Source organism: Ambystoma mexicanum, chromosome 6q, assembly GCF_040938575.1.
Source record: "Ambystoma mexicanum isolate Mex_15411 chromosome 6q, UKY_AmexF1_1, whole genome shotgun sequence".
Classification (NCBI taxonomy): domain Eukaryota; kingdom Metazoa; phylum Chordata; class Amphibia; order Caudata; family Ambystomatidae; genus Ambystoma; species Ambystoma mexicanum.
In genome coordinates, this window is record NC_090937.1 from 1,676,859,582 (window position 1) to 1,676,873,504 (window position 13,923).

The 13,923-nt window shown below is 44.3% G+C and overlaps 1 protein-coding gene across 2 annotated transcripts in view; it reads left to right on the top strand.

Moving 5' to 3' along the window:
* LOC138517039 (zinc finger protein 615-like) overlaps nucleotides 1-12,898 on the top strand; it is a 57,222-nt gene extending 44,324 nt beyond the window's left edge. For both annotated transcript variants that reach the window (XM_069632555.1, XM_069632554.1), the window contains 2 exons: nucleotides 7,807-7,919; nucleotides 8,331-12,898. In XM_069632555.1, the coding sequence (XP_069488656.1) occupies nucleotides 8,915-10,651 (1,737 nt within the window). In that variant the 5' untranslated portion in view covers nucleotides 7,807-7,919; nucleotides 8,331-8,914 and the 3' untranslated portion in view covers nucleotides 10,652-12,898. The remainder of the gene's footprint in view (nucleotides 1-7,806; nucleotides 7,920-8,330) is intronic.
* Nucleotides 12,899-13,923: the final 1,025 nt, after the last annotated feature.

Below are 13,923 nucleotides of genomic sequence, written 5' to 3' on the forward strand. Positions count from 1 at the left end.
TATTTCCACATCCACCGGCGTTTGCCTTCCAGAACAGCAGCAATCTCTGCAACATGCTGGTGGACACCAGAAGTAAATCACAAAAGCCACCAGACAAACATCCTGGGACATATCCATGTATGAGTTGCGGTAACTGAAACAACGTGATAAAAGGCAGCACTGTATCTCATCCAAGAACAGGAGAAAAAATGAAACTTAAATACCAAGCCACATGTTTATCAAAAAATGTCATCTATGCCATCAAGTGCCCGTGTGCAAAGTATTATGTAGGCAAAACGTCTAGAAAAGTGCAACTGTGCATTAACGAACATAAATCGTGTATAAGAAACAATAGGCTTCAGCAGTAGGAAGTATTTTAAAGAAAATGGTCATTCAATCACACAGTTACTATTTCTAGTATTGGAAGTTGTACAGACTAGAGGCTACAACAGTGGCATCAAAAAACTAAGAGCACAACAAGAGGCCTTCTGGATAGAAGTTCTTGATTTTCTATCGCCAGGTGGACTCAATGAAGAGTTAGATTGGAGTTGCTTTTTATGATTCATACAGAGCAAATGACCTTATGACTGTTAGACTTTTTCTCATTTCATTCAAGTACAAAATGGGTACTAAACGCACCTTTCCTTGAAGTTCATGAGTTCACCGGACATGAGTTTCCCCTTTCTCCAGACTGTCATGATTGACAATGATAGCCTTTGAGCATCTATAGAGTAGCAGTTAAATTTCTTTTCCAGGTTTTCAACCGTCGTAAGGAAACATCTCTAAGTATCTTTGTTTCATAATTTCTAAATTGACTTAATATAATTCCTTTCTAGGTCGTTATGACTGCCAATGACAGGTTTAGAGCATGTATGTAGTAAAAATACAGCAAAATAACTTTTGGTTGATGTACCACATTGAACCCTACCGTTCGTGGAGTGGGATTACTATACGGAACCTTAACGCAGTTAAGGTGTCTTCAACAGATCAGTAGTAATTAATGCAGTATGATGCAATATTATTGTGTTTGTGCGGTGTGTTTTAGTATCACAACACAATGCAATTAGCAACTTTATTAATTTACATTCAAGGTCCACTACGGGTCTGACATTTAAGATTGATGACCTCAGCAGTCTCTACTGGTGTCTAAGTTTCCACGTGTTACCCTATCACATTGGTTTAGTAGAACGTCAGGTAAAAAATATAATAATATCACGGACAATATTATACGATTGACCCATATATTTTGGATATTCTGAGATGGTGATCACTATCTGACTTTAGAATCGTATAGTTTCCATTACTACCCCCGAACATAGTTCACACTGTGTCTATCTGTCAAGGCATGGCGACGCATGGCAGATGACCTCTGCTATCTCACATTTGGGTGATTTTAAACCATATTGATCACACTTAATGTTAAGTTAATGCAAGTACCGACGCAGCACTATGAACATCAGATTATGTTCGCTTATCACTTTGATCAATCCAAAATGGTGACCTCCATTTTACTTCAGATTCGTATGGTTCCCATGACAACCACAATCATAGTTTTAGATTGGTTTGAAGCACGCGCGTTTCTTCGGCGTCCTTCCTCCACCAGCCTAGCACTGACAGGGTAAGTCCTTGCAATAGAGCGATCTCTTAGTACAAGCAGCATTCAAAAGATCGAGTGTTCAGCGTCTCCCGCTGTTTATACGCCTTAACATACACGCAAGTCTATGAACCGCATGCCAGATTGGTAAGAACGGCACTGCCATGCCCTTTCTTCACATTTAAACTTTAAATTATAAGTCACACATTACATTTACGTTATATTTTCCTCCAGATTCTCGTTTGAATTAAGAACTTCAGGTCAGTTTTAAGCACTAAAGTAAGATGCATGGTATTAATTACAATAACGATGCAGGCAGTCGCTGACAGAATTCCTTTTCTTTCTTTCCTTTTTTGTTTACTGCACTGTAACACGTACGTATGAACGGTTATGAATCTTTATGTACACGTGTTTTCATGAATGAATTCCACGGCCATCTAATACGCTGTGTTAATACTCTTGATGATTCAACGTTTACTACACACATTTGTGATATGGATAATGTGACATCTATATTGGCTCCTATTATTGTTGATTACTGATATGTGAATTACATTTGTGATAGTTACCATGACTGCATTGTGGTATAACAATTTGGTGATACTATGGGATACCTGACGGAATGGCTACTCCATGCGATTTGATGCTCACTAATAACGTGATATTTGTGCAGAGAGCATTTGTGCAGTGGCCTGGTATTATGTTCTCAGACTGCCGGCGGACTGCTCTTGCATTCCTGGTCGGTAGGCTGATTGCACCTAATCTGTTGTCTTCACTGCAGCTGCTGGGGTTTGCGCTCTGCAATCCAGACCATCAGGTCCAATGTCAGCCCTTAGCTTGCCAGTGATATGTGAATTGTGTCTGTACGACAGCAACTAAAGATACTGGCCCCGATGAAGGACTATCCAGTCCGAAATGCATAGGACACATTCTGAAGCATCTGCAATTATCAGTTATTGAACATAGAAGAACAATCTTCAAAATAAATTGATATTTCACTAAGAACATTACTGATTACTGAATTTAACTGAATATACCACCGGATAGTGGTTTTTGGGAGTGCAGCCCATACTGCTGGCTTCACAGCCAAGGTCTCGTTTTTGCTTAACTTGTAGTGCCATTTCACAGAGGCACCTCATCAGTGGGTTTGCACCCCACGCAGTATCAATAAGAGAGTAAAATCTCTGCAACGAATTGAAATTTTGGTTGTGCATACTCAACTTCTTCTCAGTGCCAAATGGATTTCTCCCTCTGTGTACACAGACAGCGATGGGCCCCAGGTTGTTCCACACTCTTGCTTCCAGCCAGAGGTTGGTCTCTCAATCAGCAGTGCCTGCGCAAGTGTGCCGTTATCTCGTGCCCTTCCAGGGCCACCTGTCGCTATGGTTGTCCTCATGGGGCAGAGCCAGCAGGTCACGGCGTGCCGTCCTCGAAGTTCCAAGCCTCCACAGGATGACCCCTCACTCGGTGCTGTTTTCGCAGCTTCACTCCCCAGATTGTACAGGTAGTGCATAAGTGCCCCAGGCCGTTCCGCTGCTGTGGCTCCTTGGATCCAATCAGAACCTAGTCTCATTAGAGCGCCCTCTTAACATCCATAGTCATAGGCCCCATTACCTGCACCTCCGCCTACCCAGGGCTACAAAGTGGCTTCACAGTCATACACCCAGATGGAGGGGTCAGGTTCTTTTCCTCTGCTGGGCCCCGGCACCACTGCGACCGCAGCACTCCCCGGAGCATTTGTGCAGTGGCCTGGTATTATGTTCTCAGACTGCCGGCGGACTGCTCTTGCATTCCTGGTCGGTAGGCTGATTGCACCTAATCTGTTGTCTTCACTGCAGCTGCTGGGGTTTGCGCTCTGCAATCCAGACCATCAGGTCCAATGTCAGCCCTTAGCTTGCCAGCTAAGTCATACGGGCACATTGTCTCTCCCTCCTGGGGCCCCAGCAATCATCAGCGCGGCCTCCAGATGTTGTCAGCCAAGTGGGGGTTGCGGGGAGATCTCCAACCCATGCTCCTTGTGAAGTGGTCTCCGTGAGGGGTTTCACCATCTGCTGCCCACTTGCCTGTAGTGTTAGCTGGGACCCGCCTCGCCTCCAGCTGGGATCCAGGCGCAATCATTCACCCTCTTCCGTTGCTCTCCTCAGCCGACAGATGGTGCTCAGCCTGGTTTACTCGACCCACCCTCTGCCTGCGGCTTCCATTTTGGAAGTGCTGATCATCAGCTTCCAGGACAGATTTGGCCACCTGTGGTCCTCCACTCTGTTGTTTCGCCACTACTGTGCTCCCGGTATTTTCCGCCTCCTCTTGTTATATTTTTGTCTGGTTCCGTGCATTATTAGATCCTCTAAGCTGTCATCTATTAAAGGATCATGCGGGAGTATGCAAGGAAAGCAGCCTCAATGCATGCCGGCTGGTCACGCCACAGGCTGCCTTCAACACAGTTGGGGCCTCATTACAACCCTGGCATTAAAGGGGTTAACGGCGCCGTAAAAGGCTGCGGCGCCGTTAAACCCAACACCAGATTCACACTTTAACGCCTGCTTTTTGCAGACGTTAAAGCCCAAGGCGCTAAGCGACCTTGGTGCTAATTATGGCACCGTAATTAGCGCCTTCCCCATCCCCATTGAGCCCTATGGGGCAAAAATGGGAATGGGGAAGGGGCAATGGTGAATGGGGATTTACCGCCCGCCAACCTTGGAATGGGGCGGTAAATCCGCCATCCACCATGGCGGAATCTGGCATGGACCATGGTGCTAATAGCACCATGGTCCTACGCCAGGGTTGTAATGAGGCCCTTGATCTGCAAATACTCCTCTCCCTCCTTACTGACAGGATGGATTCTCTGAAACTGTCCTGAAATGGTTTACATCCTACCAATGCAGTAGACACCAGGTCGTACCGATGTATTCATTCAGATTCAGCTGCATCTTAGCCATGTGCGAAGTCCCCTGGGGTTCCATTTCCTCCCCAATCATCTACAATCTATACATGGACCCATTGGGAGATCTCCTAAGTGACCCCAGCATCACCATCCATCAGTACTATGATGACCCTCCGCTGTGCCTTAAGGTCAGTGGCCCCAGTACATCGCTCACATGTGCAAATGTCTGGATACTATCCAAACATGGATGTCAAGTGCTTACCTCAAACCGTACCTAACTGAGACCAAATTTGGCCTCCTCGTTCCCCCAAAAATCAACAACCCGTAAAACGACTAGATGACATGTGCTTGGAAGGGTAGACCCCTGAGATGTTAATCCCTGGGCCTCTTTCCTAACACTTACTACATGTATATTTGTCATTTATATAGCGCCTTACGCCAAAGCACTGAACAAAACAGATTTGCAGTACAATAAAATAATAAAACTTAAATTAGAACTCACAATTAAGGCTGAAGTAAAACCATTTTTAGAGCTTCACGGAAGGTAGAGTAAAAATTATTATGATGCAGGGAAAGAGGGAGAGCATTCCAGTAAGCTGGAGCCAGAAGAGAGAGAGAACGGAAACGAGAGGAGGCACATGGGGGTCGAGGGATAGCTAAAAGAAAGTGGGTAAAAAGGGCTTTGGCAGGCAACTGCACAATAGAAGACCAGTGAGGCTGTGGAGAGAACTAATCAGTGATCAATAACTGGGCTTCAGAGTGCTCCCGTCCACCAGTTGCCCAGGCTACCATGGCGGGATGGTCCGGTGGGCAGCCCACCAGGGAAAGGGAAGCATTGACCATGACAGGCAGGTTCTAGAGTACAGAGAGAGGAGCATGGCTGAAGGCAGCAGGTAGGGGTGGTTGAATAGACAAAGCACTGGCAGGCAAAGCCATTCACAGTATGATGGCACACTGACGCGATACTAGTGGTGCTGGCAGGCAAATGGCCTGGGCCATGTGAAGGCTTTACTCTTTCTAGAATTCCATTGGCAACTTGTGGGAGAGTATTCAGCCGCAGGTTCCTGACAGCCCGGCTGAAAGCAGTCCACCAACATGTGGAACACTGCAAAGATCGGGAAAAAGAACCTTCCCTGGCGGAGGAGCATGTGCATTACATCTTCCCCCTTAATAGTGGAATAACCCCCTGAGCTGAATGATACATGGACTTGGCTATGCCGGGAGTGGTACTGGGTCAAGGGCAGGGTTGTAGCTCTGGCTGCCTCACAGAATGACGGCCTTTTAAAGGGTTTTTCACTCCGCGAGCATGGAGAGAATAGGATCGAGGGCGTTGAGGTTCAGCAGGGCATTCTTCTTCTTTTTATGGTACATTGTGGCCAGATAAATGGATCACCATTGAGGGAGCGTGGAGATGGCCATTCAAAGGCGACTCGAGAGATCTGCACCACATAAACATAAGGATAGACCCAGATTATTAAATGTTGTGGGACTTGACTCCCTGAAACAGCTGTTGCTTCTGGAGGGTAATTTGGCTAAGGTCGGGGCTGTACAGAGGGACCTACCTGAGAACATGATGGGAGGTTGTCTTACAGGGATAACCCACTCAGAACATCTCCCCCTTGGTGTCTATCTAGATTCCACCCTGTCAATGACACAAGTCAGAGCCATTGCCTCTGCCCACACTACTAAACTTATAAATGCCATACAACCTTTCCTAACCAACCAGAACCTTTAATCCATAGCCCGAGCCACCATTGGAGCTAGACTAGATTATTGCAATGCTCTCCTAGCAGGCACGTCGACCAAAAATATAAATAGGCCCCAAACAGTCCAAAACAACACACTTGGAGCAGCCCTCAATATCCCGAGGAGAGACCACATCACCCAGGCTAGACGGGCTGCCCACTGGCTCCTGGTAAAAGAATCACCCTCAAGAACCTTACACTTAAGCATAAATGCCTAAACCTCTCTGCCCCGCCTTACTTTTCTGAAACAATAGCCAGAGCTACTTCCTCTTGCCCCAAGAGAACTTGCTACGCCAACCAACTGCGCCTCCCTCCTATTAAAAGGGCCAAAGCAGGTGGGCTTGACTTCCAACACATAGCACCCAAACTATGGAACGCCCTGCCCAACACACTAAGAGCCGAGACCGCCCTTGCAACATTCCATACAAATCTCAAAACCACACTCTTCAACTAACACACACCCCCCCTACTCCCCCCCGCCCCCTTTCACACCTAGACATTAAATAATGCCATGTAACAAAGTATGTATATTCAGATTACATGCTATGTAACTAAGTATGCTTTTTCTGTAACCAGCAATTTTGTATTGTCTCTGCAACAGTGCCATGATGGCTCAGGGCTTTTGTGCACTCAATAAATGCTAATAAATAAATAAATAACATTGCTGTGCTGACAAAAAAAAGGCCTGGTTTGGCCATCTTGTATAGAAATGTCATCTATACTCTTTAGCTGACTGAAAATGCAGGTATGCCCTGAATGATGGCGGATGCACTAGCAGACAAGACTCTTGGTAAGACTTCTCCCTCCCCCTAACACCCATTTTATTTATTGAAGCTGCAAGAAGGTTTGGGTGGCTAAAACGGGAACTGATTGCATAGGGTCACCTCAAACCGGTTTTTGTCCACCATATTGGAATGTTGTGAAGGTTGCCTCCAATAGACACAGAATACATTCAATAACCTAGGACTGACTGACTGACTGGCAGAAAGGTGGATGTGTGTGGCTCGCGTATCCTGGGGTGACTAACTGTGAATACTGTAATTATGCCAAGATCGATGCCAAATGGGACACAACCACAATTCTTAAATTTGCAACGGATGCTGACATAGGAGGTATCTCTTATGCAGGTCAAGGATCGGAGGGATTGTGTTGAGCAGATTCCCCAAGAGGGGGGGCGGGGACGGAATCTCTTCACAGGAATCATGTGCATGATGCATACATGGTCAGTTCTTGGCTATTAACAGTGATGGCAGCACCTATATGCAGGGCCCTGGTGGTTAAAATATCCACTTTGTGTTTGTTCACTTACCCTGTGTTGTTTTTCCTTATGCTCTTGGATGCTAAAATGTTCTAACTATAAATGCATCCCTCTGTTCCTGCTGCAAGTCACCTCCGTCCCATTACATAATTCGAGCACTACTACTCTGCTAGCTGTCAGGGTGCCTGCCCCCAATCGATGGCACCCGATTATGCCACATATATTTAGTTATTGTGTTGGTAACTAGTGCACATCACTACTACTGAGAACCAGTCTTCCTCTTACATGTGATGCCTGCGATAGTGAATGCGTTGAAACTAATAAAGTGCATCTCCTTTTATTTCAATAGGTGATTGATGCCCCAGAAATGCAACAGCAGCGATTGATACGTTCTCTGGCCTAATGCAGTGCAACGCTTCGTTCTTAGAATATGCAATTCCCAAACACCTTGGAAGTATGCAGGTCCGGGATCCACTTACCTTTTCACCATGGAACTGAGATTGTATAACGTGTATGCGCAGCCCTCGTGGTTACAAAATCCACTTATTTCATTTGTTAGCCCAGCCTGTTTTACTTTCCTTCTTATGCTCTTGTCTGATAAAATGTTCTAACTATAAATGCATCACTCTGTTCCTGCTGCATGTCGCCGCTGTCGCATTACATTTTATCATTAGGGCCCTACTACTCTGCCACCTATTAGGATGCCAGTCCCCAATAGATTGCACCCTAACAGTCTTAGTTGTATCAGTTAGAACATGAATGCTTAACCTATTCACATAACTACTACTGAGAACCAGTCTTCCTCTTACTTGTGATGCCTGCGATAGTGAATGTCTTAAAACTAATAAAGTGCATCTCCTTTTATTTCAATAGGTGGTGATGCCCCAGAAATGCAACAGCAGCGATTGATACATTCTCTGGCCTAATGCAGTGCAACGCTTCGTTCTTAGAATATGCAATTCCCAAACATCTTGGAAGTATGCAAGTTTGGGGTCCAGTTATCTTTTCAGAGGATTCATGGAGCTAAGATTGATAAGCCTGTTGAATACATGATTGCATCCGTGCATGCCATCTCTTTATGAAGAGCTACACTAAATATATAGCATTACAGACTAATGATAGCAGCAGTGTTTGACGATGATAGCAACAGTGCTTGATGGTCTGTAAGACGAGCCTTTATGTTTTGCCTGTTATTCCTGATCTAGTTTATATACATTCTGAATCTAAGGCTAGTTTGTTTAAAGAAAACACCTGTAAATGTGAATGAAAAAACAGTATCCATGCACTGAATATTTTAAAAGCTTCAGCCAGAGGTAACATATTGTTTGTTACCAGGAATGACCTACATGAGAAAACGACTATCTGTCCTCCAATTTTGGGAAAACTGTCAGTAGTGAGGGTCCTCTTTTTAAGCACCTGGCATAATAAACTGGCGAGAAATCATACATGTACACACAATGATGGAAATGTTACCATCTCAAAAACAGACTTATTGCACACATGAGGGCTTAGGTGAATATTCTTATCAGTGCACTGAATTTCAGAATAGTTTCCATTTGTATGATACACTTATCTGCCACAAGAGAACGCATACAGGTGAGAAATCTCATGTCTGCACTGAATGTGGGAAAGGGTTTGCTAGAAAGGGAAATCTTGCTACCCACCAGAGAACACATACAGGTGAAAAACCTTATCAGTGCACTAAATGTGCAAAGAAGTTTGTTCAGCAGGGACATCTTGTTGTACACCAGAGAACACATACATGTGAGAAATCTCATTTGTGCACTGCATGTGGAAAAGGGTTTGCTCGGAAGGGAACTCTTGCTACCCACCAGAGAACACATACAGGTGAGAAACCTCATGTGTGCACTGAATGTGGGAAAGGGTTTGCTCGGAAAGACCACCTTATTCGCCACCAGAGAGCACATACAGGTGAGCAACCTCATGAGTGCACTGAATGTGGGAAAGGGTTTGCTCAGAAGGGAGAACTTATACACCACCTGAGAACACATACAGGTGAGATACCTCATGAGTGCACTGAATGTGGGAAGGGGTTTGCTCATAAGTGGTCTCTTGCTTATCACCAAAGAACACATACTGGTGAGAAACCTCATGTGTGCACTGAATGTGGGCACAGGTTTGCTCAGAAGGGAGAGCTTACTCGCCACCTGAGAACACATACAGGTGAGAAACCTCATGTGTGCACTGAATGTGACAAAGGGTTTGCTACGAAGGGAAATCTTGCTACCCACCAGCGAACACATACAGGTGAGAAACCTCATGTGTGCACTGAATGTGGAAAAGGGTTTGCTAGGAAGGGAGGTCTTATTTACCATCAGTCCTTGCATACAGGTGAGAAACCTCATGTGTGCACTGAATGTGGGAAAGGGTTTGCTCATAAGGTATATCTTATTCTCCATCAGAGAACACATACAGGTGAGAAGCCTCATAAGTGTGTTGAATGCGGGCAGCGATTTGTTTGGAAGGTACAGCTCATTGATCACCAGATAACACATACAGGTGAGAAACCACACATGTGCACTGAATGTGGGAAAGGGTTTATTCGTAAGGGAAGTCTTATTTACCATCAGTCCTTGCATACAGGTGAGAAACCTCATGTGTGCACCGAATGTGGGAAAGGGTTTGCTCATAAGGGGGATCTTGCTATCCACCTGAGAACACATACAGGTGAGAAACCTCATGTGTGCACCGAATGTGGGAAAGGGTTTGCTCATAAGGGAGATCTTGTTCACCATCAGAGAACGCATACAGGTTTGAAACCTCATGTGTGCACTGAATGTGGGAAAGGGTTTGCTAGAAAGCAAGGTCTTATTTACCATCAGTCCTTGCATACAGGTGAGACATCTCATGTGTGCACTGAATGTGGGAAAGGGTTTGCTTGGAAGGGAGGTCTTATTTACCATCAGTCCTTGCATACAGGCGAGAAACCTTATGTGTGCACCGAATGTGGGAAAGGGTTTTCTCAGAAGGGGGTTCTTGCTGTCCACCTGAGAACACATACAGGTGAGAAACCTCATGTGTGCACCGAATGTGGGAAAGGGTTTGCTCATAAGGGAGTTCTTGTTCGCCATCAGAGAACGCATACAGGTTTGAAACCTCATGTGTGCACTGAATGTGGGAAAGGGTTTGCTAGGAAGGAAAATCTTGCTACCCACCAGAGAAGACACAGCTGAGAAACATGTGTTCACTGAATGTGGGAAAGGGTTTGTTGAGAAGAGAAAGCTTACTCGCCACCAGAGAACACATACAAGTGAGAAATCTCGTGTGTGCACTGAAGGTGGAAAAAACTTCAGTCAGAACAGTCACCTTGTTAAGCACCTGACAAAACCTACATCAGGGTCTTAGCCATCGACCATGAGATCCTACTTAGTCTAAGAGATGTCTGCATCAGGGTCTCAGCCATCGACCATTAGCTCCTTCTTAGTCTAAGAGATGCCTGCATCAGGGTCTCAGCCATTGGCCATTAGATCCTACTTAGTCTAAGAGACGCCTGCATCAGGGTCTTAGCCATTGGCAATTAGATCCTACTTAGTTTAACAGATGTCTGCATCAGGGTCTTAGCGTACTCCTTTTTGCGATACCTCTTGGCTAGTAGAACATGAGCAGCTATGCGGCCTCATTTGATATCAGAGTCCCACTTAACAGAATGCAGCATGCCCCAGGGTTCTGCCTTATCCCTTATCCTCAACACTTTATACTCTGCTCCTGACTCAACTAATCTACTCCTGCAGCTTCAGATTCTAGGCTCATAACACTTGGATCCTATCACGCTTATTTGGGAGGTCAGCAAAAAATTCACAATACTTTCAGAGTGGTCTGATGACTGAAGGAGTGAATGGTTTCTCACAGACTAAAGCTGAACTATGCCAACGCTTTAGATTGATGTTGGAGTTGCACTGGGCACCTGGCATTCTTTTCCTGCCTTCCTATGAGCTTAGAGCTCATGCCATATACCTGGGTGTCAAAATTGACTGTGAGCTCTCACATGTCTCTCAGACGCTGCTGTTGGCATCAATTTATTTACACATTAAGTTGTTGCAGAAACACCTACCTTTTCTTACCCTTCATACTATGATGTTAGTTCTTTTAACCTTAATTTGTTCCAAACTTGACTATGGTGATGACATATTTTCTGTGCCCCTGGGACATGTGACTAACTTCAAGTGGCCTAGAACGTGCTGACCTGCTTCTTTCAGGTGTTCACAATTGTGACCATATTACTCTGATTATTTACAATCTGCACAGGCTTCCTGTGATGTCTTTGATTGGGTTTAAAGGGCTTTGTTTAGCTGATTGTGCCTTTTATGGCACACATCACACTTTCTGCAGCCCATCGTCCCACCCTTGTCCTTCCTGTACCTTTTAGTTCTGCCCTTCAGATGACTTTCCTTTTCAGAAGGCAGCCTGACCACGCTTGACCTGTAGAGAAATGGTAAAGAAAAGGTGTATGTATGTGTGTGTGTATATATATATATATATATATATATATATAGGCAGATATAAGGTATTTGAGAACGATCCATTTGAATTTAAAGCGCTTTGGCACCAGCAAATTATACCTTTTGAAATCACCTACTACCCTGCATCGCGCAGGACTCCTGCACCTAAGATCACATGTATGGAAGACCAGAGAGGTTTCTGCTAGATGGCGGGGAGATGATCAAACAAACAACATATGTCGCTCTTGTCATTCTAGGGCTGAAACTCTTGAGCATATTATTACTGAATGTACGGAATTAGGGCATTTACAAATCAAATATTTCTGAAAATTGTTTAGCTTTGTCTCATATGAATGCTAAAGCTTTATGGAAATATATATTTCATATTTATTCAAAATCAATAGTATATGCAACAGTACATTTTTTAAATGAGTTGAAACTAGAGAATTTAATTCATTTGAAATGTAGAACCTGAAATTGGTATAGGGGATTTGGGATATGACCTTAATTGCAGATCTTGACAATCATTGATTGAGATAATCGAAAGAAATGGAATTGGAATTCTAATGTTTTATATTATGTGAAGTTAGTATTTTAAATAAATATTTTTTTAATTAGCAAAGGAAAATTTTAAATGTTAAAAATTGTGTAATATTGAAAGGTTGAATATTTCAGCCGAATCAATAAAAAAGAAAAAAAAAATATTAAATAAATGAAACTCATGAATTCGGAAATTAAATGGTGCCCTTCTGTCTAAAATGAAAGTGTTGTGGCTGTGATGGTATTATAGCCGTTCTGTCTGAATTCCAAGAAGGAATACTGGACTAAAGGGTTTATCAAATTAAATTGATCCAGGATCAGCTGACATGTCAGTCTTAAACCTTGCTCACCTGTGTTTGTAATACTGATTAAAAGAATATTGAGGGACAGCATGCATGCCACTGTGTTAACATTAAAAATAACCGCCATTTGTATGTTAAATGTTTATTTTTTCTTGCTTTAATTTAAAGTAAACTGCTTCCTGGAACAGAGGCGATTCATATATGTTAAGTAGTCGGGTGACAGGCTTGTGTTAGACTGCTTCCTGGAACAGAGGCGATTCATATATTGTAAGTAGTGGGGTGACAGGCTTGTGTTAGACTGCTTCCTGGAACAGAGGCGATTCATATATTGTAAGTAGTGGGGTGACCGGCTTGTGTTAGACTGCTTCCTGGAACAGAGGCGATTCATATATTGTAAGTAGTGGGGTGACCGGCTTGTGTTAGACTGCTTCCTGGAACAGAGGCGATTCATATATTGTAAGTAGTGGGGTGACAGGCTTGTGTTAGACTGCTTCCTGGAACAGAGGCGATTCATATATTGTAAGTAGTGGGGTGACCGGCTTGTGTTAGACTGCTTCCTGGAACAGAGGCGATTCATATATTGTAAGTAGTGGGGTGACCGGCTTGTGTTAGACTGCTTCCTGGAACAGAGGCGATTCATATATTGTAAGTAGTGGGGTGACCGGCTTGTGTTAGATTGCATGAGATATTCTACTACTTAAACTCTGTTTGCTTTTCTTTCAATTTTCCTTGAGGTTACACAATTCTGACCTCAACAGGAGTAATGGTATCGTTTTTTAAATTAGATATGTTCCAAACAGCATTTATTCAATCCATGCTAATATGATCATGCTGACTGCCAGGAGCTGTGACAGCTAGTACAGCGCGTGGCACACAGCACCCGCTCCAACCATTGCCAGCAGCTGGCTATGTGGGTGGAGAAGGATTTAACAAAAGAGGCAGTCTGAGACGCGTATCATTTGGTAGGGTTCAGGCATGTATTCTATGGCGACTCCCAGGTGTCTGCATGCCCTCTGTTCCCCTCTCAAAGCACATCACTCCTTATAGAGATGGCAGAGTGTGTAATAGGTGAGGTGGAAGTGACTGTGGTGAGAGAAGATGGCACACGATGGAACGCACCAGCTGCTACGTCTGGCAGATTTACCCACTGTTCCCTGCAGTCTA